The 25,596-nt window shown below is 40.1% G+C and overlaps 1 protein-coding gene across 1 annotated transcript; it reads left to right on the top strand.

The window, feature by feature from the left end:
• Positions 1-9: 9 nt before the first annotated feature.
• SEPTIN2 (septin 2) lies at positions 10-21,182 on the top strand. The gene is made up of 13 exons (XM_005425063.3): positions 10-48; positions 2,188-2,220; positions 3,314-3,434; positions 6,556-6,642; positions 7,500-7,623; positions 11,533-11,667; positions 11,899-12,016; positions 13,302-13,403; positions 13,699-13,844; positions 14,495-14,578; positions 16,716-16,773; positions 18,087-18,199; positions 18,606-21,182. Exons 2-12 carry the CDS (start codon positions 2,212-2,214, stop codon positions 18,189-18,191), a joined length of 1,089 nt encoding a protein of 362 aa, XP_005425120.1. The 5' UTR covers positions 10-48; positions 2,188-2,211; the 3' UTR covers positions 18,192-18,199; positions 18,606-21,182.
• The last annotated feature ends 4,414 nt before the right edge of the window (positions 21,183-25,596 follow it).

The raw sequence follows: 25,596 nt of genomic DNA, 5'->3' as shown, positions 1-25,596 counted from the left end.
CTCTGTCCTTTTCTAGACGGATCCCCGAACCTGAGGGGTTTGGTTGAGGTGAGGTGATGCTGGTGAGGAGGGAGCAGGACGATGCGCGCTGCGGGCGCTGCCGGGGAGGTGTGAGGCGGGACCTGGTGCCCGCGTGGCCGCCATGGGACCCCCGGGCGGGGGCCCCTCCCACGGCAGGCAAGGCAGTCGCTTCTGGACGTGCTTTCGTAGAAAACTCCAGCCGCGCTGTGGAGAGAGGAGGATGAGGAACATGTCCGACCAGCTCCTGAGGAAAGTCTGGGCTGCTTCGAGGCACCCGAACCCCGACCTCAGCCCGCAGCTCCCCGTGCGCTGCCCTGGGCTCGGGTTTGCGGTGGGACGGGGCCTTGGCCTTCGGGTTCGGGTGTGCTCCCGCCTGTGTGGGAGCGCTCGGACCGGGCGGGAACGCCGTGGGAAAGATCATTCGTGAAAAGTTTCTGTGCTTGTTCTCTATGTTAAAATATAGTGTAGCTGTAGCCGTCTGCATAGCTCTGCTGGCTGCTTCGTTTCCCCAGTAGCTGTGAGAAACTTTCCTCTGCTCTTAGCCCGCCTCTGAGAAATAGTTGGGTGACAGACAAGTCTCACAAATTAAAAGAATGTTCCTCTGTGTTCCAGCAGGATCTGGTTTTGTTTGGCATTGAAAACCTCTCATGGAGAATGCTTAAGCAGGAATCGGTGACATCACTGGGCAGGAAACACTCTTGGAAGGAAGAGTTGCTATCAGAGCAATCTTACATGATAAAAGGCTCATGGATAAGTTCTTCACTAGCTGCATACATCTTAGGCCATAGATTGTTTTGTGGACTGAAATACAGATGTTGCAGATACTAGATTTTGTTTTTATCTTACTATTTCACTTGAGAACCATGTTATCCAGTTTTTACTTTGTGCCAGTAATCAGGGTGTCAGATTTTTCTCAGCAAATTTGGCTTAATGAGAAAGGACACCAAATCACTTCAGTGTTTAACATCTTCAGTCTGTAACTCCCATCAAACCCAAATGAGGTTGAAATTGTGTAAACATACACCTATATGGTAACTTTGAGGAGAAAATCCTGGAAATCATCCCCACACTGAAACAACTTTACCTTGTGCCTGACACAAAAAGTTGGGCTTCTGCTGTCTAACGCTGGGCAGTTTGTTTTGATTCCAAGATGTCTCTTTGCTGGGAGGAACAGACTGAAGGCTGCTGCAAACTGAAGCAGTTTGGTGTAATTTCACACAAATCGAGCTTGCTGACAAAATCTGCTTGGAAGATGGAAAGAATCAGGTAGTGATAATTTCAAATCCATGGAATTAAAGTGCGAGTGAGCTAGGTAAGAGGTGGCTGAGGGCTTTGGGAGTGGGAACTGATACCTTGTGGTAAGAGTGTGAGCCAAGGGAGGGACTGGAAAGGGGAATTGTGCTCTTTATCACTTGCAGATACAGCATATGCAGACATTTTTGTTGCTGCAGTAAATCACATGATCTCCTGAAATCATGCAAGTTAGTAGTTGGTGAGTCTTTGTTAAGAGACTCTTTGCACATAAGTGTTAGATAAGAAATCTTTAAACATTTTTTGTGCCTGTTTTATATTTCACATACAGCTACATATGAAAATTTTATATTGGTAAGCAGGAGGTAGAATGACTGAGTTTGCAAGCATCTAGATAAAAGAGGAAGAGAAAAAGTTTCATTTTGAAGCTGTGAGCTCTTTACAAAACAAGCATGGATGGAAATGTTGAGGAGAAAGAGGCTTGAGAAGAAAAGTAATACATGAATTAGGGGTTTTCTTTTGCTTTGAAGAAACTGTTTTCTCTAAAGAGCAAGGTGTCTTTTAGCAAGGTGTTTGGTTTGGTGAGTTTTCAGAAAGGATGTGGACTTTGAGGCCTTCAGAATGGTTTGTCGCACATGTGCTGCCTTCAGCACCCCCCATTCATGTTGCTTGAATTTCTTGTCTGACTGCATTTATAGAAGCAATGGTAGCTGAAAATTCTGCCCCTTGTTAGTACAGAAGAGTCAAATACTTGTGCCCTGTGAAGGAGTTGACACTGTTTCAGAGTCTGGACATCCAGTCAGGGATGCTCCTTTGCCAATTTAGAGTGCAACAGCAGATATTACACTGGTTTGTGGGTGGGTTTTTTCCTCATAAAATTTTTAACAAGCTGATAAACATTATTATTTTTTTCAGATTTTTTCCTGTCCTTGCCTAAAAATGTCCAAGGTAAGAATAACATTTTTGTCTTCTAGTGTAACAATGGCAAATACATTTTTTTGTTTTTAAGTATTAATCTTCAATGACAATTGTGCAACTTGCACAACTTGCATCTGTTTGATGATGAAGGGTATTCAAAATTTACTGTCTTTGGGAGACACAATATTGAAAGATGAATGATGTAAGACATAGATTAAAGTAGTTTCATGCAAGTATAAATCTCTGCAGTTAACTAATACTCTTGGAAGGGTTTCATTTTGGTCAGAGTTGTATAAAAGCTCCCTGCTGCATCTTCACTGAAACTTCCTTTCTGCAATTTTGTGCATCATTTAAGGAAATGGTGGATTAGTTTTAATTTCTTTCTTTACTTATAGAATCAACTAGTTTTCCAATAAAATCCTTCATTTAAAATATTGTAACCTAAAATATTATTGTCATGCTGGGATTCATCTAATTCTTGGCTCCCAGCATTTGCTATGATGGGTAAAACACCCATGTTGGTTTATTGGAGAGAAAAGAGTGATAAAGGGTGCTTGAGTGATGTGTTTGAAGAGGGAACTAAGAGATGTAAAGATTTCTCTGCCATATCTGTAGTAGTGAGCATTCTATTCTGTAAAGTCCCCTTCCCCACACTTGAAGAGAGCTCTCTGAAGAGCACCTCCAGCAGAAGGCTTTCACTTCACAACTTGCTCAGGGTTTTCCTTTGGATGTGCTAAAAAAGGATCAGGAATGTTCATCTTTTTCTTCAAGTCCATAGAAAACTATTTTATTTTAACTGTGTGTGAAGACTCTTCAAGAAGTGATTAGTGCCCACAATTCATACTTTGTCATACTTTGATAAATAACTATTTGGGATTTTGTTTCTGTTTTAGTTAAAGTGATCTTAGCTGGATATCTGAACAAGTGAAGTGTTTTTTAAGCTCTAGGTCAGTGTAGTTGTTCTGCACTTCTTTGTGAAACTGTTGAGTAGTAGGAACCTCTGAGTAGTTTCCTCTTTGTCACATAGCTTCAAACCTTTTGAGTTGAAGAAAGAAGTTATACAAACAACTAAATCTTGAGTGGTTGCTTATTATTGTGTTATTTTTTTAAATTTCATTTGTAGCAACAGCCTGCTCAATTTACCAACCCAGAAACTCCTGGCTATGTTGGATTTGCAAACCTTCCCAATCAGGTTCACCGAAAGTCTGTGAAAAAGGGGTTTGAATTTACTCTGATGGTGGTTGGTAAGGAAGCATTTTATAGTTTTTCTCACAATTAGTACTTGCTCACAGGGAATTTGAAGTTAAAACAAATGTTACTTGCACTATTCTAACGCTTCAGCTTGCATCAAAACTTTACTGTTGCACTTAGCTTTCTTTTATATTTAGTTGATTCTTGCAGCAGTTGTTTACCACACTACAAACCATGCTTGAACACATTAATAAGTTTGTGGGTGAGGAAAGTTTATTGTGCACTCCAGCAATCATTCCTTCCTTCCTTCCTTCTCCCCTGTCTTACAGGATTCCAGCACTCCATTTAAAATGTAGTTTAAAACTGGTTTTGCATTTGAATACTGTCTTAGTTCATTTGTGTGTATGATTAAGAGACTTGTATTAAGGAGACCATTCTATTTAAAATGTTGTTTATACTTCTTTAGTTCAAAACAATCTGAACTCTATCTTTTCAACCCTTCCAAATACTCTCGTGAAAGAGTGAGAAGGACTGAGAATTGGACCAGTTGGTTTTGATGTGAGCTGTTACTTTTTACTTTGATCATGATTTTATGTTAGCAGCTGTAATCTAAAGTGTTATTCTATTTGATAATTCATTGGAAGTCTGTGTTGGTAAAAAATCTGATGTCTGCAGAAATACCTTGATCCTTTGAGAAATGGGTTGCTATTCTTGAAAATTAAATAGACTCCCAAGTCAGGCTTGAGTGTTTTGTCTGTCTCTCTGTTTGTGAGCCATAACTTGTGAGTTTTGCTGTTTGAACTCTGTAATTCTTGCTTTTAAATAGGCTTTCACAAAAAGTACCCTAATAGAATTAGGCTCTTCATTACCTGGCACAACAAGAAATAAATCCCATTTGTGTGCTAGATTTGCCTAAGAGACATCACAGTGGGAATGAGCAGGAGAGGTGAGATAGTGATGATGATAGGAGGTGTTTAACTTCTTAATGGTCTTGGATTTCAGTAGTTACAGGGAGAGTCTGTCCTCAGACCTTTCATTAGTTTTGCCAAATGACAACCCTAGCACTGCTTTTGTCCTACTTCTGTATTTTGTTCTTCAGTGTTGTATCTTCGCCTTCCTAGAATTTTGTTGTAGTTTTTTACTGTATTTGATTTGCATGATGCCATGAAGGATATCTCATCAAATCTAAGAGTAAAACCAAACTATGAGTAGCTGCTTCAAATTGTGATGTCTGCTGTAACTCTTCAGAATTTAGTGTTCAGTGATCTTACAAGTGTTAACAGTTTTGGGAAAGAAAAGATGTGCTTTCTCTAAACTTCTAGATCTGTTTGAATTCTAATTGCAAATTCTGCCACGTAAAACAGTTCTGGAAGAGAGCAATGTAAAATTATATAGACCAACAGTTGTTTCTTGTCTCTTGTAAAATAGAAATAGAGGGGAAATGATGTAAGAGTAACAGAAAGAGAATTAATCCACCCATGTTGGAGTGAAGTGGAACTTTACTGTTGTTGCCTGCCAGTATTTTAAGGGGTAAATGAAAACTAAAAGAAGAGGACTTGGAAAAAAATAATTTCATTGAAAATTTGAAGTGATGTTTTAAGATACACTAGCGGAGGGAGGCAGCTGATGTAAGATAAAATAAACTGTGCTTTAAATTGTTGATTATTTCAACAGTTTGGAATGTGAATGCTTTCTCTTCAAATATGCATGGAGTTTAAGTATGTTCTCTTGTGGGCTGTGTCACAGTGCCTGTTTTGAACTCATTTTTCATTAAGTTGCCATCCTCCTTCATTTCTGAGCAGGATAATACTTTACAAGCTGCCTGTGCTGACAGAATCCTAATCAATGATTTTGCTTTTTTACACAGCTTTTGGCTATGTTTTTTTTTCCCTGCTATTGTTTACTGTGGTATCTGAAAATGTGAGCTGGAGTTTATAAGAATTTGGCTGCTTGGCTGTGTTGCTCCCAAAGAAATCCCAGTCACTTGTGTTTATTTTTATGTTCATTCTCATTATTAAGCTATGACTTCATCTAAATCGTTTTTTCACTGAAGAGTCACTAAACTACTGTAGCCAATATAATCATTGACAGTGACTGTGAAAACTGTTTTGGTTTATGTGTAATATTTACCCTTACTGAGACAGTGGAATGTGGCAGTGGATGAAATCATACTTTTCTGATTTTTTGCTGAAATGATTCCATGTGACTGTTGAGTTACTCTGGGTGCCTGTCACCTTCACTGGTGCAGGCTGCACTGGCACAATATGATCTTCAAAGCTGCATTCTGTAAGGCATTAAAAACTGGCAACTCTTATTTAATTTCAAAAAAATTTCTGTCCTTTTTTTTCTGTTGTTCAGATGTTTTTGTCAGATTCATATTGCAGTGCTACTCAGAGATTCTGTGGCCCATCATTTTTTAACATTTTTTAAAATTTAATCCTATCAACACCTGAAATAAAACTAAAATTCTATAAAAATATTTCTTCAGTGAACTCAAGTACTGAGCATTTCAAGTTGCTACACTTTTTTATGCCATAAACATTTGTTCTGATTAAAATCTTGATCTCTAATGAGTCTAAATTTTCCTCACGGCTGTCAGTATCTCTAGAACAAAAATATACTCATGGTACAATTTGGTAATCCCCAAGTTCATCAGTATAAAAAAATTGCTCAGTGGCCATATTCCTCTTGCTTTGAGTTCTTGTTTGCCATATTGGCTTAAAAAACAGAAATAAATCCCACTTTATGTAGCCTGGCTGTACAGAAGTTCAGCAATGGATTTTTCATTGTTTAAATTGATGATAAAGCCTTGACAGAATATAGCTTCTCACTGGGTATGATATTTCACATTCTGGAGTGATAACAGAAAATCTTGTCTTAAAAATTCAGGAGACATGAAATGGAAAATCTTAAGTTGAAATGGGTCACAACTCCACTTGACTAGCAGCATTAATTACAGATCCTCAGTGAGAGCTCTGGGAAAGTGCATTACAAAGGCAAGATGTAAAAATTGTTTTTCAACCTCTTTGTGTAAACTTGGCTAATCCAAAATTAGAATTTGCAAATTCTTACTTTGAAAGAAATATGAAAAAATCTATAGTCAGATAATACTGTCAGATAATCTTGAAATTATTTATGTAAATATTTTGAATTTATCTTTATATTGAATCACAGGTGAATCTGGATTAGGAAAATCTACATTAATAAACAGCCTCTTCCTGACAGATCTTTACCCAGAAAGGATAATCCCAGGAGCTGCTGGTAAATATATCTTTGCTCAGTGGTTTTTGGAGTTGAATGCATTTATCTTTGAGTTTGGTAACAGCCAACAGTGATTTCTAGCTCCAGTAGTTTCTAATGCGTTTCCTGACACTTGAGCTGTTTGATAAAACCGTTTTCCTCTGCACCCAGGATGTCTATCAGGTCTTTTTTATTTAGTCTTTGGGTGTATTTGTATTAACACCTAGAAATTTGATCCCTTCTTTTGCTTAAAAACAGTCTTTGTGTCACAGTAAGATAAAAAATCAGAGAATTTATTTAGTTTTTAATCTGTTGCAATTGTAAACATATGAATTGTTGTTTATACTTGATTGCACCTTAATTCATTTGCTTTAGATTGATATTCAGTGAATGAGAACTTCACTTCCTAGTCTTCTTCATTTCCTTGTCCTATTTTTGTTGTTATCAAGGTATGCAATAACACAGCAAAAGAGAATATTGTAATAAAATAAAATATGCAATTTTTCTCTTTTTGCTACCTGTTGAATGACTTGCTTTAATGATTTAATCATGTTAGCTGATGCTACTTATTACTTCCAGCCTTAGGAAAAAAATCCATTACATATAATTTTATATTGTTTTCCCATTACTGATGGTTTTGTCTCAGACCTTTTGCCTTCATTTCTATATTATTTTTAAGAAAAGTATGGAATCTCATACTCAGTCCTCTAATAACACTGAAGGAATTTATGTACTGAGTCTTTTTGTTATCAGGCCTTAGAATGCAATCAATAGAATAATATTTATGCTGTTTTATCTGCCAGTTAATTTTTGGAGCTGATCTCAGAGTGCCATGGTGTCAGACTGGACTGTGCAAGATGCAGTTTGTTGTTTTTCAGATAAGATTGAGCGCACGGTGCAGATTGAGGCCTCCACAGTTGAAATTGAGGAGAGGGGAGTGAAGCTGCGGCTGACGGTTGTGGATACCCCGGGATACGGGGATGCCATCAACTGCCGAGACTGGTACGTGCACACAGAGCATCTCTTCATCTATCTATAGAGAATGACATAGATTTCTTATCTCTCCTGGGGGGTGGAAGTGTGCTGTGTGTCTGTGAAATGCTGAATTTGAGGTGGGATTCTTTGTTTTCTTATTTTGAAGAAGCTTAATTTTGGTGTTATGAATTAATTCCAATACATATGAAGAGGCATCAATAACTTTGACACAAATTGAAATAAATGTTGTGGCACTTTTTCTTTCTTTGTTAACTTCCATTTTGTTTGAAAGAGCTGTAAGTGAACAGTGACCTTGATTCTCAAGAATACTCTGAGAAAGTAAATCGCCTGCTCTTCAGTGCGAGCAAAAATCCACCCCTAGCTCTTGTCCACGTTCACTTGAGCATTCTCAGATTCTGTGCCTAATTTTTAAGTGCTTTTCATCGACTTAGATTTTGGTTGGTTGTTTGTTTTTTCTTTTTGCAAATTTACGTAATAGTAAATACTGAGAACTAATCTTGAGGTCACATCAGTTTTTAGTGGTAATCCCTTTTCCCGCTTCTCTCAAACCCCTAAACCTCAAGGCAACCTCTGCCTTTCCCCATAACTTTGGAAATTAAATTTCCCAATGAAGTGAAATTCAGCTTCAATGCCACATGTCCTGTCCTGTGAGCCCAAGGACTACTGCATGAGCAATCTCCTCTTTCATTTGTTCAAGAGCTTGTTGTTATTCAGGACTCCACTTAAAATCATTCTTCTTCTGGGTCGCATAATAGAGAGGCCCTACAATCTGACTGTACTCTGGGATATGCACCTTACAAAAACTCACTGCACCTGGGAAAGCCTGAGCTTCATCCCTGCTGCTCACTGGGGACAGAGCTGCTGTTTTGTTGACCACATCCATTGTAGTCTGACAATGCCTATTTTGTCCTTTTATTCCTAAAAACTGGATTTCCTGAGCAGGTCCCTTGACCTTACTTTGTTTTATGGCAAAACCAACCCTCAGAAATATTTGGATTATCTTCTCTCCTTGCTCAAAAACTTCCTCTGCAGTGTTTCCCCACATGATGATGCCATCAATGTACTGCAAGTGTTCTGAAGCCTTACACTATAGGAGTAACATCAGCCCTTCTATTCTGTCTGAGGACATGCCCACTGGAGGCTGGAGCTGCATTTGTGCTTGAAGAATTTCCTGTGGTGGTTGTACTTCCTCTCAACTCCTGCACCCCTGCTGCTGAGGCAGTGGTGGGTTTTCCCATTTCCTGATGTCTTTTCTGTGGCCATGTAGGTAAAACCACAGATTACCACGTGGTGTACATCCTGTCTCCTGAGGATGGGGCTGTTTGCTCCCAGCAGCAGAGACTGGCCCATACTGGTGGAGTATGGAACATTTCCTCTCTAGTTTTTCAAATCTGTTCTTAATCTTGGATAGTCTTTCCACAGCTGAGGTGCAGGCTGGTGTCTTGGTTTGGGAAGACAGGAGTCTGCTAAGGAAGGCAGGAGCCTCCCCTGAAATGGAGAATGTAAACCCTCCCCACCCCTCCGAATTGCTATAAATTTTAAATTAAGGGGCTCTCAGGCAAAAATATGGGAGCAGGAAATAACAGCTCTTTAATAGGAAAGGAAAAAAAAAGAGTAAAATAAACAATGCAGTCCGCTAGAACAACACTGACAGAGTCAGAACCGAACCTGACACCCTGTGGGGTGTTGGTGGCAGTCCAATTGGAAATGTGGCTGCAGCCCTCCTGAAGTATCAGGTGTGGTTCTGTTGGAGCAAGGAGGATCTGTAGAGAAGGATGTATTCTTCCTCTGAAGATCCCATGGAAGAAGACAGCTGCTGTTCCTCTGGGGAATCCCGTGGAGAAAGCCGTGCTGGTGTCTCAAAACCTCTGGATTATATCTGGGTAGCAATGCTTGGCTCCTCCCTCTGGGCTCACATCTCCCAATGGGATGTTATAGTTCTTATCAGTCATGCGGTGACATTCAATAGTCTGTTATCAGCAATGTCCCCTCCCGAGGGAGTTGTGAATGTGGCACTCAAAGAGAGAGATAAAGCAAACTGCCCACTTGACAAAGGTAATCTGCCATACAGATGGTAATGGAAAACAACTTGCATTGCAACAGCTGGTAGGGAATAAAAAAAGTTCTATTCATGTTGCCAGAGTTGGGTCACCTGAAGCACTGTTTGCACTCCTTCTTTCATTGACAACAATGCCAGTGAGTTGACATACAACAGTGGTGTGCTCTGTACAAACTTCTGCCACGTGGATTGTGTACAGTGAACCTCATCTGGATCTACAGGGGACTGATGGTTATTTGAACCCCTATAGATTGCCTCCAGCACAGCTAATTCTCTCAGGTACTGGATACCTTTTTCCATGATCTTCCACCTGCATGGTCACACCATTAGATCATCCTTGAGACAATACCTTTCCCTCACACTTGACAGGAGTCACCACCAAAGCTGAGAGGTTCTGTCCTCTTCCCAATCCCCTTGTCAATGCCCACATCCCAGGACAGGGATTGCAGTTCCTTGGCTTCCCTATGATCTGCTTCCATGTGGTGGGCTACCATGTCCTGATACCAGAGCAGCCAGGTTGCCAGGGTGTCCCCCAATGGCAGCTGAAATATTTTCACATATCTTGCAGCTCACCAGGAATAACAATTGGGTGATTATCTCTGGCCCTGCCTCTTCCTCCTGCTGTGAGGGCCCTGCTTCCTCTTCATCCTTCACTAAGCAAACTGATTTGGTCTTGGATTTCTTCTTCAGTGTAGGGGCAGCTGTTTGTGGCACAGGTTGTGGCAGTGGTTCAGCTGCAGTTGGAATGGCCATGGTGCCTGCTGCTCTGCTTTCCTCCTCCTTGCCTGAGGCCGCTCTCTAGTGATGAGCAGTGTCCAGTAAATAAAAGCCAGGGCTCAAGCACACTGCAATAAGTTGCTCCTCTCTGGAGTTGTCCCCTCCTGTAGATCTGGGCCAGAACCAGGACACTAGTGGACAAAAGTTGGGTATGAGCAGGCAGTCCCTGAAAACCATTAGTGTCCCAGGCTGTGTCAAAAGCAGTGTGGCCAGCAGGCTGAGGGAGGGAATTCTGCCCCACTCCTGTGTGATCTGCATCCAGCTCTGGGCTCTAACACAAGGCAGACATGGACCTGTTGGGGCAGGTGCAGAGGAGGACCACAAAAATGATCCAAGGGCTAAAACAGCAGTAAAGAGAGGCTGGGAGAGTTGGGGTTCTATCTGAAAAAGAGAAGATCCAGGGAGACCTTTCTGAGGACTTGACATATATCAAAGGGGCTCACAGGAAACATGGACAGAGACTTAACACCAGGACCTGTAGCAGCAGAGAATGGGACAATGGTTTGAAACTGAGAGTAGATTTAGGTTGGATGTAGCAGAGACTTTTTTCCAGTGATGGTGTTGAGGCCCCTGGCACAGTTGCCCAGAGAAGCTGTGGCTGCCTCATCCCTGTAAGTGTTCAAGAGAACCCTGGACTAATAGAAGGTGTTCCTGCCCATGAGAGTAGCTTGGAAATAGGTGATCTTTAAAGGTCCCTTCCAACACAAACCATTTATGATTTTAAATCAGTTTGCAACAAGAACCTTTAAGTATCTTGAAAATGTGTGGTTGATGTTCATCAAGATATAAACACTAACCCAAGAGAAATTTGTTGTAGAACTGAGGTTGGGTTATGTATATTTTGTCTTTATATACATATATATGTAATATGCATAGTAGCTTGTTATTATTTGTTATTCTAGAATTCCAATAAAGTGTTAAGATGTGTGCTCTTCTATTTTCCCTGTTCTATAGAATCAGTAAATGAATTTTTGTCCAACAGAAGATTGGTTCACCAGCAGGCTATCTTACTGGTTTAATATTACCTTTGAAAGAGTCCTAAAGTTTTGTGATTCCTCAAATCTGTGTTTGTTTTACAGTTTTAAGACCATAATCTCTTACATTGATGAGCAGTTTGAGCGATACCTGCATGATGAGAGTGGATTGAACAGAAGACATATCATAGATAATCGAGTTCACTGCTGTTTCTATTTCATTTCACCATTTGGTCATGGGTAGGTGTTTCTCTGTCTTTTTTTTACTTTATTTTATTTTAGAGAATTGGTTTGTGCCTGGTAATTTAAATTTTCAGAATCAGGTTGCCATTACTTAAGAGCTGTTGTAACTGCTGACATTAATTGGCTGTGTTCTTTGTCTCTGTGTAAAGAGAGACATTTATGTTGGAGTGAAAATAAATTGGTAATTTAGAGTAAAAATAAATAAAATTTTCCATATTTTAATTTTAGCCTTAAGCCTCTGGATGTTGAGTTTATGAAGGCCATACACAACAAAGTAAATATTGTACCAGTGATTGCAAAAGCTGATACACTTTCTCTGAAGGAAAGAGAGAGACTAAAGAAAAGGGTGAGTGTTTTTCTGGCTTGCAGAAATGTGTTGTGCTCTGGTTGTGGCAGTGTGGTGGCTGAAGAGAGGGGCATTCTCATTAACCTTGCTCTGTCCTAGATGAGGAAAATACAATCTCATGCACAGTGGAGCATCACTTAATATGTAGTTTGATATCCTGTATTTTATTATGTATTAACTGAGAAATTGTCCTTAGAATGTTGGTTGCAAAATGGCAGTCTGGCTACATTTACAATTAGATTGAGTGAATTTTGAAACTTTGGAAAAATATTTAAATACATTTGCTGATGCTAATTGCTCTGTTACCTGTTTAATCAGTCCCAAAGCAGAGATAGTATCTGCATATAGAATGTGCACATGTATATTTGCGTTTTTTTACCCAGAATTCTGGTGGTTAAAAAATGGGATTTTCAGAGATGTTTCTGATTGTGAGGTTGTTTTTCTTCCCTTATGTCACTCTTTCTAAAGCATTCCAGTTCTGTCTTCCAGAGGAAAAACCTCTTAACACATCCAGTCATGCAGGGCTTGATGCTGTATTTGCTGGGAGGAGGTGGGATTCAACAAACCATCATGAGCTAATAACAGCTATGAAGTTTAGAAAGAAGTGTTAGAATTAACTTGTCAAAGGCATGCTCCAGTCTTAGCTCTTGCATTGAAAACTTTATGATTTTGTCAGTTATTCTGAAAATCCTTATAGCTATCTTATCCAATCTGGAATAAAAATAAAGACTTTATTTATAGTATACTCTAGTAGGTATGTTTAGAGTGCTAGAATTCTGCAGAAGTAAAGATTATTCTTTTTTAAAGAGCAAAATTTGCGGTCTATGGTAGATGGATTCCTGGTGCAGGTACCATTACTGTCCATCATGAAGAAAAAAGTGTTTGTAGTGTCTATATCTCAGTTTTTCAAACACTCCCACCCCTATCTCCCCAAGTACTAATTCAGAGTTAAGAGCAAGGAGGTTAAACTGTAGCAAGCAAGTATAACTTCTGAGTCAACACCTTTATTATTACAAAAAAAATTGCAAAGGTTTAACAAGGCACAGTTTCCACAAAGGACGATGGTTTTGTGAACACTGTTGTTTGTATGAAAGTCCATGGCAAGTAGTTGTTGAATATCATGAAGAAATATAGTATTTAAAACTAAATCCTTGTTGAGCAATTTGGATGAGTAAGATATATCCAGATTTCTTAAGAGAATGTGTATTAAGTAATTTTATGTTAAGATTTAAAAGTGCTGATTCTCCATGTACATTATATCAATTTATTTTATTGCATATCTCAGATTCTGGATGAAATAGAAGAGCATGGCATCAAGATTTATCACCTGCCTGATGCTGAATCAGATGAGGATGAAGACTTTAAGGAGCAGACCAGACTCCTGAAGGTGTGACTGGTGTAATAGTTATATACATGGATAATATGTTGTAATTTTTTCAGACTGCTCAGATGGCTTTAGGACAGGAGCTGCAATGAAACCTGGAGCGAGTCACTGTGTCTCTGCCCAGGCTTCCCTAGCTTGGAAGATGGTGGCAGAAGTTCCTTTTATTTATTTTACACCTTTAATTTAAAATAATTATGAACTTATTACCGTAATATGCAGTGCTGAGCAGAACAAAAGTTGTTCTTGGAGTTGTTTGTCATGGTTCATTATAAGTAACTTTGGCACTTTTGGCTTTCAGGCCAGCATTCCATTTTGTGTAGTGGGGTCCAATCAACTCATTGAAGCAAAAGGTAAAAAAGTCAGAGGTCGGCTCTACCCATGGGGTGTAGTTGAAGTGGAGAATCCAGAGCATAATGACTTCCTGAAGCTGAGGACCATGTTAATGTAAGTTAGAACATTCCAGTTAAATGGTAGTTTAGAAAACAATCACCAAGATAATCGAGCACGGCACTGGGGGTTTGCAGAAGTTATGTAATGCCTGGACACATTCAGAATTTGTGTGGAGAATGCCATGAGCGGACTTGACCTAGCTGAGCTAGGCCTAGTTAGGGGTTGGACCACACAGGACCCACAGATTCTCTCTGATCTGAATTACTCAGTGATTCTGTGAAAATAATGATTTGTCTGATTATTTTGTGCAATGTAGTGTTGTATTGCTACTCAAATTCCCTGGAACATAAAAGAGGTTGTGCTTATTTCCGTGTATCTATAAGTAGATACATTTGCAAGAGAGCAGACCTGAAAAGCCCCCTGATTGGTTTTTTTCCTGGTCTTTGATACTCTGATTTGCCTGCTCAGATTAGTCAAAGGCCTCACCCAGGAGTGCAGCTTCTGTCAGGGCAGTCTCAGGGCTGAGGTGACCTCTCTGTGTCCTTTATTGCACCAATTTAACTGAAATTAGTTTTAAATTAGTATGCTAAGTGGGTGTGCATGCTGAGCACATTGATCCAGGACAGTGCTGAATGCGAGAGTTGCTTAAGCAAACTGATGTGACACAAGGATGTTTTATCTTTTAATTATTTTGCTTCCTCCAGCACCCACATGCAGGACCTTCAGGAGGTGACCCAGGATCTTCACTATGAGAATTTCCGCTCTGAGAGGCTCAAACGAGGCAACAGGTTGTCATCTCATGGTTACATGCTGCTTTCTCCTCTTCTGAATTTGTATTTGCTCTCTCTGTGTCTCACCTACCATTGCACTGCTAGGATTTGGTAGAACAAGGGCAGCTCTGTAACTCCAGTCAACATCAAGTTCTATTGAGCAGCTTACAAAGAGTGTAGCAAAAAATATTTGGTAAATCTGAAGTGATGGTGGTGGAGTTAGGGAATTGTAGGAATAGATCTGTGCTTTGGTCAGGCTTAAACACAGTTGGGTTGGAATGTTGAAGGTACTAAGTAGGACAGATGTCTGTGATAAATGTTGTCTTAAAAAAATCTGCAAATTAGATCAGAGCTGATATCTTAAAAAGAGTGTGGTTTTTTTTTCAGAATTAACAACCAGAATATTTGGATGGGGCCTTTAAAAAGAGATCATGAAACTTTTTTGCAATGCTTTATTAAACATGACATACATAAATAGTAGCAGTCACAGACTGTTAGCCCTGTTTTGAGCTGGCTTGGATAGGGCACAGCTTTCCTGGAAAGAAAACTGGGCAATCCACCCCATTTTTAAATACAATAACAGGGTCTGTAAAGATGAGCTGGGGAGTTCTTGAGGGTAACTGCATTATTCCTGATTTAGGTGTTTCAGCTGCATCTCTTCTCACAGCCACTAGAGGGTTCCAAATTGCACATTTTGGGGTTTTAGGGGCATTTTGCAAAAGCTTCCCCATCAAGCTGTTAACAGATATTTTGTAACATGTCTGCTCAGTTTTCAGCAAAAGGAGTTTTCCTTTTACAGTTTTCTGCCTGTAGCATTGGCCTACAGGCAAGATAAAATGCTCTTCTCTCCTGATTTGAAATCCTGCTTTCTGAAATTCAAGGTAAAAGTCCCCAAACTTCCCAAGTTCTGGCACCTTTTATCCCACAGATGTGTACAAAAGCCTTAGAGGTAATGGGACCTAAGATCATCCAATTTTTAGAGGATTTCAAGCTGCTGTTGAGTATGTGAAACTAAAACATGTTTTGTATATTTTCTAGTTAGGTGGCCCACTTACTTTCAGATTTCTGAAATGGTACTAGAATGTAGTTAGATTTACTGTGAGGGTAGATTTCATGTGAATTTATTTCAAGCTTGCACCTCTGCTACCAGGAATGCTTACAGTAGGTGTTGACTGTACTTACTAATGATCTCAGAGGTTTTGGGGCACAGCAGATTTTTTTGCAATGTATTTATTTACAATAATTTATTTCTTTTTATTTACACAGGATTTTTTTACAAAGTATTTCTCTGTTAATTTTTTAAAAAACACCAATTTGTTTGCTTTACATGTTTGATGGCACTTGCTTGATTAGCTCCATTAGTAACCTTCCCTGTTGTGACATGGAGAATGAGAAAGCTATTAGCAAAGTGGTAGGAAATCTTGAATAAAGCCAGGTGGGAGGCAGTCACTTCTCCCAAGTAACAAGCGGTGCAATAACAGGAAACAGCCTCAGGTTGCACCAGGGAGCCTTAGATTGATATTAGGAGAAATTTCTTCACAGAAAAGGTGTTTGGGCACTGGCACAGGCTGCCAGCTGCTATCCCTGGAAGTGTTCAAACTGCTTGTGGATGTGGCACTGGGGTGTGGAGTTTGTGAGGTCTCCAGGGCGAGGTGAGAGATGGGAAATCTGACTCCATGTTCTCAGAAGGCTGATTTATTATTTTATGATATTATATTAAAGAATGCTATACTAAAACTGTACTAAAGAAAGAGAAAGGATATATCAGAAGGCTTAACAAGAATGATAATGAAAACTCGTGACTGACTCCTCAGAGTCCGACACAGCTGATGGTGATTGGTCATTAAGTAAAAACAATTTACAGGAGACCAATCAAACATACACCTGTTGGTAAACAATCTCCAGACCACATTCCAAAGCAGCAAACACAGGAGAAGCAATCAGATAATTATTGTCTTCATTCTTTTTTGAGGCTTCTCAGCTTCCCAGGAGAAGAATCGTGGCAAAGGGATTTTTCAGAAAATGTGACAGTAACACTGGGGGACATGATTTAATGATTAACACAATGGTGGGTTAATGCTCAGACTCAACAATCTTAGAAGGTTTTTCCAACCTTAATGGTTTCATGTTTCTAACAATATTAATATTGTTTTAGGAAAATAGAAGATGAAGAAGTGAATAAAGACCAGATTCTGCTTGAGAAGGAAGCAGAAGTAAGATGACAGAACTTTTTATTCTTGTAATGGGGGAATTTTTGTTTTGTGGCTACTTTAGAGCAAACATTTATATGATCTTGGTAATTTGTAAAGGAAAAACAGTTAAATGCCAATATAAAGTTATTTAAGGTTCACTAAGAAAACAGAATGAGAAGAGGCAAGAGGAGACTGAAGAGAGGGATTTTTTGGAACAAGTGGAATCTGGTAAAACATGATTCCATTTTAGTGATCAGCAATGGATGTAACACACACTGGGTGGGCAAGGAGAGACATCCTCATAGGAGTAAGTTAATCTGCAGTTAACAGCTGCAGACTGGGGCAAAGTCAGTTCAGCTCTGCACCAAAAGAGAGAATGATGGTATAAATGATCAGAAATAAAAAATGAATCAGAAATTCTCATTTTACCACTGTGACAAATTTATAATGCATAGATCTAATGCTGCTTTTCTTGTTCCTCTAAACTTTAAAGGTTATAGATAGGCAAGACTAGAAAAAGTGCAATGAAAAGCAAAATGTGGGCAGAAAGGTTGAAGTGGGACCTGAAGCAGGTCCTGTGCTAAGGTAGATGAGATTAATAGCCTTGTTGAGAAGTAGATGACAGAAGGGAAAGGGTCTGACATGATCACAGGTGGCAGGATAAATGGGAATCTTCCACACAAGCAAGAGGTCATGGTTAATAGGATTCATAGATGGTTGATTTCAATTAAAAGCTACTTCTAACATAGTCTGTTAGTCTAAAATGCAATACTCTAAAACTGAGCTTCAACCAAGCTTAGTCATGCTTGTGTCTCACTGGATGGTTTGCCTGTATAACTTTCTTCCACCTAGTCATCCTAGCAAGGGAGTTGGGGAATAATCCTGACAATTTTTTTTTGGATGACAGATACTGGAGTAGTTTGGAGGAACATAACCAGGCTGCCTTTTTCTTTTCCTGATAAACTTTACTAAGTGTAAATGCTTGTTCAGTACTTCAGAACTATAATTTTTATACATGTAATGTCAGAGACTTCCACTTAGGAGTGCTTAAAAATCCCATCCCACAGTACAATAATACAATCTATTTATTTCAGTCAGTAAATGCCCACAGTACAACAATAAAGTCTATTTATTTCAATCAGTAAATACCAGCCTCTTCAGTGATGAAGAGCAGTAAAAGAAGATGCTATAACCTGAATACATTACCTGTCAGATAAAGAAAATGCAGATATGTGATCCCTCTTTAATAAAAATAAGAATTAGAGTGGTGACAGTGAAGAATTGTATTCTGAGGTGAGATCAGGCTGCAGAATTCCCCTGTGCTGCTTTTCCAGCTCCGTCGCATGCAAGAGATGATTGCAAGAATGCAGGCACAGATGCAGATGCAGATGCAAAGTGGAGAAGGTGACAGCAGTGCAGTTCATGGGCACCATGTGTAAAGTCTTGGGTAAGATGCTCAAATAACCACTTAGTGGGCTTCTCCTTTAGCTGCTCTCTAATGTGCTTGGTATTAAGAAGTTTTGGAAAAATGTTAACGAGGTGGGTTTCCATAGCTTTCAGTCTGAATTTTAATTTATAAGGATTAACTGCTGTTTGCAAAGTTAGATGGCTTGGAGTCAAACTAAACAGTGTGGTGGTATGTGTGTCTACATATAAAAATTTCCCAGAAAGTCAATACAATATATCCTGGTAAGAATTATGGAAGAAGTCTTTGAAATAGTTTAACCAGGTTTCTTAATCTCATGATGAAGTCATTGTTTACTTGTGACTTATAAAATGTGTGCAGTTCTTTCACGTTTCTTAATGTGAGAAGACTGCTGATCTGAAATGGTATTTTCCTATCTTGTTTTTAGCTGATTTTACCCCCTGACTCACAGGAGACCTCCTGGAGCTGGATTGCAGTGGTGGAGGACAAAAGGATGCCTCTTGCTTCCATGTGATCTGGAGCTTGCTGTGGAGTTTAATGTGGGACTGTTTTGTGGTAACACCTTGTGAGATGTATTTCATAACATGTAGTCAGTTGGTATTTTTATATATTATACACATTTGACTTTCATTTTCTTTAGTCCTTCTTTTCTTGAGGTTATTTTAAATTTCCTATTAGGGATACAAAATAGTCATTGAAAGTTTCCTGATAAGCAGTAGATAATAATATTTTTTTTAGTATACCTTATTAGCTCCCTGCTTTTAACTTTGTATTCCATTTAGAAATAAACAGCTGCCAGTGATACCTTGTTCAGTGCCAGATAACAGTCACCTCACTAAGGTTGCACCCCTGCAAGGCTAATTTTATAAATGTTGCAGTGTTTACATGTGTGTGTGAGACCAGCAGCCCTTTCTCTGTCTCTGCTCACAGCAGAGGATTTCCTTGGCCTCTGCAGAATATCAAATGGAAATTCAAGCATGCCTTATGTCTTAGCAAAAGAAAGAAGATGCCTCTGTGAGAGGCACACTGTATGTTACATGACAGGCATTATTTCTTTTAGATTTAACCTTGAGGGTTATTGTTTTCCTAAAATCTCTTACTCTATTGCAGCTAATTTTGAATAGTTTCTTGTAGGCCATCACAAATCACTCCTGCTATTTTCTGCCATTATTGTAGCCAAATAAACTTGAATAAGGCTGATTTTATTGTTGAAAGAGGTAAACTCCAAAGAGTAGTTTTCTATGCATGGGTGTTTCCTACATCCGAAGGATAAAAAATTCTATAATTCCTAATAAGTATTTTCATACTATTTTTAGGGCATTGTAAACTGTTACATGTAGTAAAAATATATATTAGCACACTTCTCTTTTTAAAAGTGACCTGTTCCTGTCAGGATCAATGCAAACTGTATTTTAAGTTCTTGCTCCAGGATGGAGTCAGCAGTATTACTTCAGGAGAGACTCTGTTTTCTTTTAATAGACCAAGGTCACTTTTTTAATCCTGGTAGCAAAGGAGACTGTTTTTAGCTTGGCTGGGCTTGTGCTGCAGATCATTCCTTGTGTTGTGTTTGCAGCAAATAATCAATAATCAACACAAGTGCCCAGGTGGTGGCTGACAGGGCAAGCAGTGACACACCCTGAGTTGTTTGCTACTCCTGATAAAGCCAGCAATCAGATTTCTTCATCTGATCTATCACAAAACATCCTTATCTGAGCAGCTAATAAACAAATAGATAGAATTGCAACTTCTTTTGGCTCTTTGAGCTCAGGTGCAGCTGTGACTTTTATAATTTTGTTAATGTTCCTGTGAAAAAATTAATGGAATTTCTACAGCTAATGTATAATTCCAGTGGTGCTTCAGTGGCTAGATTAAATATAAATTTAAATTTTTACCTGCCTGAAACTGCTGTTTTATATTTGAATCTTTCTAAAAATGTGAAGTAAAATCCTGCATCATAGCCTTTGCTGGGGAGCTCCAGCTCTCTCTTCCAAAGTAATTAAAGTTTGACATGACTCATTTAACCCTCCCTAACCTTTACAAAAGTGAAAATGAGAACCTTTTTGTATGCACAGAAGAGTTAAATCCCATTTTGTCAAATCTCTACATATAAAACTTGGATGGAAAAACATGTGCTTCCAAATTCTTGAATTGCTTTTTCAAAAAAAAAGGTGTAGGACCAAAGTAATGTAGCAGCACTGTCAGAGAACACTCCACAACACCTTATTTATTTCTATTACCATGAGCTTGTACTTGAAGAAAAACTGTGAAATGTAAAATGTCTGCACAGGGGGCTGGTTGTACTTGTCACTCTCACTGTGTATATTGGGTTGATAAGGTTTTTTCCCTCTATTTTTAACATGGGAACAAGAGCACATTTTCCATTTGTTTAGTGCTGTTTTGTCACCATCTGTGAAATTATTTCTTTGGAATATTTACATATCTATTAAAATATTTGTTCAGGATAAAGCATTTAATGTTATTATTAAGGAAAAAAAGTAATTGATCTAAAAATTCAACAGGAGAAATATTTTTGTATGTTGTTTTGGCATTTAATGGGAAAAACCAAGTTTATGGCACTAGCCATTTTAGGTAATTAATTACTGCTTCTTCCCAAGCCTTTGGGACAATTGTTCATAGTGTGCCTGATGTCTCTGAAGGTTTAGTTCCCCTTCACTTTTCTTGGGATGGTCTTGAAATGGATGGTTTTGTGCTAAGGCGTGAAAAGCAAGACTACTTTTCTCAGAAAAGCTGCTGGTAAAAGAAAGATATGAGTAGCAGAAAGGCTTGGGGACAAAAGGTAAATTCTGTTTGGTGGCTTGCTGAACTGGCCACAGTTCTTTTTCTTTTACTGTGTTGTGATGGTTTTTATATTAGGAGTAAAAATACTTTTGAATTTGCAGAGCTTTATAGTTGATAGCAAAAGTTACTAGTTCTTGGTACAAAAACCTGTTATAATCTATGTACTACAATTAGCTAAAACTGTAATAAAAATGCTAAAAAGCTGTTTTGTGTTTATTATGATTCTTTATTATACTCAATATTAATTTGTGGTGATATGTTTGAAATATTGTCCTGTTCCAGCCAGGATGGGGTTAATTTTTGGGGCAGCCAGGAAGGGCAGGGTTGGAGTGGCAGTGGATGGGGTTGGGCTCCATGGTGGGCATTTTTCCATGTGAAGCTCTCTCTCTTTTGTATCATTTTTGTTATTTAATATGGTTGCTATTACTGTTCCTTTTCTTATCTCATTGCTGTTTCCAGTAAATTGTTCTTACAACATTTTGTGTTTCCAGTTCTCCTCTCCATCCTGATGCAGAAAAGAGGGAGAGAGGAAGAGGGAACAAGTGATTAGCAGCCTGGTTTGGAGTTTCAGTGGGAGCACTGAGTTGGGGAATACCATTCCTAAACCAGAACAGCCTTAATTGAGCCCCAGTGTGGGGCACAAAGCAGTGAGATAACCACAGATCTGCCCAGAGCAGGTTGGAAACAGGTTTGATCCAAGCATTTTCTGTATTTGAGAAGTGACAATGTTGCTTGGTCTGTTCATGTGGGTGTGATGCCTAACTCTGTGTTTATTGCCATAGATGCTCCTCATGGAGGGGGGGTTTTCAGGGCAGGAAGAGCAATCAGGATTGCTTTGTTGCTGTACTGTGGGATGCCACTTTATGACATGATAACATTGAGGACAATGAGGGTCACTTGATGAATATTCGGTGTTGCTGTGCAGGGAGAACAGGGAAAGATGATTTTCTCCAGCTTTTCACCCCTTTTTCCTCCCTCCAGCCTGTTACAACAGCTTTTGAGAGTTTTGAATTCCCTTTGTATGCTAAGGAAAGCATGTTCTTGTTGCTAAGTCTGCCAGGTCTACTCAGTGGGGTCCATACCATGTTGAGAGTCAGGACAGAGATTTCTAGGGAGGTCATTCAGAGATCTGCCCTCAGGGATGAATAGACAGGCATAGCATGGGAGAAAATGGGCCAGGTTTTGGGGAAATTCTCTGCTACAGTGGTTTGGAAGTTCACCCCTAAAGTACAGAATATTCTGTCACTGTTAAAGTGACAGAATGCTTGCAAGGAGAATGCTGTGGCAACTCCAGAGAGGAGAAACCTCTTGCAGTGTGCTGAGCCCTGGCTTTTATTTACTGGCCACTGCTCATCACTAGAGAGCACCCTCTGGGGAGAGGGTGGAAAGCAGAGCAGCAGCCACCATGGCTGTCTTTAGACTCTCTCCCTTTCTTTGCTCCTTCCATTGGGATCCTGCAAGCTCCCAGCATTTTTCTTGTATTTCATCCATACTTTTGGGGTAGCATTTTTGTAGGTTCCACTTATCCTGGTTACAGTGATGGCTGCTTGTATGCCCAAATGTTCCCTTTTCTGAGGAGAGTAGTTCAAGTTCACTCCCTGGCCATCATGGCTCTTCAGCAAAGAATGAGGAAGGAGATCATTCAGAGCCTGTGATGTGCCCTTTTCAGGTGGTTTTGAATATTAGATCAAATTCTGACACTGCTTGCTCCCAGGCTTCCCATTTGTGTGACTCCTGTGGATGAATCAGTCACACCTCTGTCTTCATACACTCTAATGACCTCAGAGTAAGCTGCTGAGGAGAAAGCTCTCCTGTGATGTGAGTGGAAGGGAATGTTTGGCATTCATTAACAAATGCTACCAATCTCAACTACATTCAGAAGGCATTTAGCAGGAAATCCTCTCAGGACTGAAAGAAATTGAGTTCAGATTCATGGGTTGTAACTTCAGTGGCAGCTGAGTCCTTTGCTGTTTTTGTCTCAGTGGACAGCATGAGTGCAGAGAAGTGCCTTTTTCAGGCAGCTCTCCTGCTCCACACTGACAAATACTCCACTTGCCTGGATCTTTCTGAGTATTTGGACAGGGCTGAGCACACCTCGTGTGTCTCTTTTATTGGCTTCTCTGTGGTGCTCTTGCTGGTTTATCTGGCTTCTGGGCCTTGGAGAAGGATTTCTATCAGCATTTTGTTAGCTTGTTACACACATTTAGTGGTTACAAAAAGAAAAAGAAAGTGAACAAAATATCTATAAACCTTTGTTTCCTGACATCTGAGCAAAGAAAAATGAAAAATGTAACTTATCCTGCCTTTCTCTGGACACTTTGTGGTAGATCCTGAAATGCTGCATGCTTCAGGGAAGTGTCTGAACTAGAGGAGAAATGAGGTGGTAATTGCTTAGAATGTAAAGAATATAATCCATAAAGGCTTTGGGAAGAGTTGAAACTATTGCTTGGAAGGACATTGTACTGGAATTCAGTGCAAAGGACTCCATGGAATTATGTACTCTTCCCTATTTGCTGTTTTCTCTCAATGCTGTGTATGGCATAGAGCTCAGAGAGTTTAACATAGGGCTCCTGCTGTCAGAGAAAGCCAGAAAGAAATGCTTAAAGAATTCCTGCAGTGCAAGAAAGCTGTGATTAAAACACTTCATAACTCAGCTTGCCATAGAGATTTTCCCACAGCCCATGATTCCCAAGGGCAATTTCTCAGGAGAGATAACAGTTTGATGAGCAGTTTGTTGTCCTGAAGCCCTGTTCCTGCCATGGCTGCCACCTCTTCCCAGAGATGCTGAACGAGGCTCTGGGCTGCTGTTCCTTTGGACAGCCCCAAGGGCATGTGGCTGGCACTGCAGGTCAGTTTACCTGTGAAGCAGGGGTTGTCCCTGTGCTGGAGCAGCCCTTGATGTGTAGTTGTTTCCTAAAGAATCCCTTCATAATCCAAAAAATGGGAGGTGCTGTCACCTGCTCATGTGTCCTTTTATATGAAGACTTGAAGGGTGCTGGCACCAGGCTGTTGTCACAGTGCCCAGGTGAGCATGTGTGCAGTGAAGTTACATTTGATGTCATTACAGGTCAAGCCCAGAAACTGGGAATGGAGTATGTGGAGGAAGAGCTTTGTCTAAGGAGTGGTGTGATGGCCAGACACCCTGCCAGTGCAGCCCAGACATGATGGCATCACCTGGGCCTGGCTCACAGCCACAGCAGGGTGTGCCCAAGTTTCAGGTGCCTTGTGGAGTTTCTGCAGCATTTAGCAAGGCAAGATCTGATGTAGCTGTGTGTTTGCAAGTTTGGTTTCGGTGCTTGAAATGCAGAAGGCAAATGAATTTCACTCCCACCCACAGGAACGAGAGCCTGTCAGTCCAGCAAGGCAGAGGAGGTGTCCAGCTCCCTCAGAGAGAGAACAACACACTTTTGGGGAGCTCCCCTGGTGAGAGCAGACCCAGCCCTGCAGCCATCCTGCCTGGTTTTGCTCTATCCCAGCCCTCCCTGGCTCTCAGCTTTGCACATGTCATCTGTGGTGATGTAAATGGTGTCAGGTTTAAGGCCTTTGTGAACAACACACTTTTGGGGAGCTACCCCAAAAGGGTGAGAGCAGACCCAGCCCTGCAGCCACCCTGCCTGGCTTTATGGAGCAGCCCCACAGAGAAAGCAGTGCAGGACTTACTGCTGTAGGAAACACTGAACTCCTAGGTAGGAAAAGCATAAGGAGTGAGGAGCTCTACTCTCTGTTCCAAGCCTGGGGCTTATCCTGCTCCCTTTGAAACCTGCTGTAAACAGTTCTGTAGAACTGATGGAGCTGGTTGATTTTGCTCCATCCCAGCCCTCCCTGCCTCTCAGCTTTGCACATCTCATCTGTGATGATGTAAATGGTGTCAGGTTTAAGCCTTTGTTCCAGGAGTGATCCATGTTGCCAGAAAGAAATTTCTGTTCAGCCCTGTAAGCCACATCCAGAAAGATATGACAAAAAGGGAGATCTGAGTTATAAGATGTGCCTTCCATTAGCAAATTCACCATGTTGAGGCATCAGGCTTAAAGTGCTTCAGCCTGGCTGTCCCCCTTGTTTTTATTGAAAGCAATTTGAAGCTGGTGGGGCAATGAGGAATTGCCTCATTTTTAAAAGCAGAAGCCAAAAATTCATGGGGAAAAAACCATGTAGGAAGCATAGGAGCTCACAAGTGTTGTGAAGGTAACTCAGTGTATTCTATAAAATAGGTAAATACACACACCCATGACAGCTAATGTAAAACTCTCATTAAACCAGATGCTGTGCTGTTTCAATAGCATATTTATTTAAAGAAAGGCACTGACAGTAAAAGGCTTTGTTTAGAACATGCTCACTCCTGTGCCTTGCAATTTCCAATTCCCCTGTTGTTTTAAAGTTTTTTATTTATTTTTACTTTTAAAAAGCTTTTCCATAAAGTAGAGCCCAAAGCCTAGGCTGAGCTGTTCCTGTGGTAGTACTTGCTCTGACTTCAGAGCTTCTCTCCTGCAGAGAACAATTGGACTCTCCAGGAATATTTCAGTCTCTGAAAGTTTGCACCCAGCACAAGAGGACTGGTTTGAATCTTCCTTTCCTGCCCAGCAAATAGTCTCAGGCTGCTTTGAAACATGGAAACAGCATGG

Source organism: Geospiza fortis, unplaced genomic scaffold, assembly GCF_000277835.1.
Source record: "Geospiza fortis unplaced genomic scaffold, GeoFor_1.0 scaffold118, whole genome shotgun sequence".
Classification (NCBI taxonomy): domain Eukaryota; kingdom Metazoa; phylum Chordata; class Aves; order Passeriformes; family Thraupidae; genus Geospiza; species Geospiza fortis.
The sequence above is the reverse complement of the archived record's forward strand: the minus strand, read 5'-3'. Positions and strand labels throughout refer to the sequence as shown.

What these genes read in the sequence shown, in the direction of transcription:
- SEPTIN2 (XM_005425063.3), top strand. An exon ending in ATTTCACCATTTGGTCATGG is followed by an intron (nt 11,668 to 11,898) that starts GTAGGTGTTTCT and finishes TTTTAATTTTAG; the next exon opens with CCTTAAGCCTCTGGATGTTG. An exon ending in AAGCTGAGGACCATGTTAAT is followed by an intron (nt 13,845 to 14,494) that starts GTAAGTTAGAAC and finishes TGCTTCCTCCAG; the next exon opens with CACCCACATGCAGGACCTTC.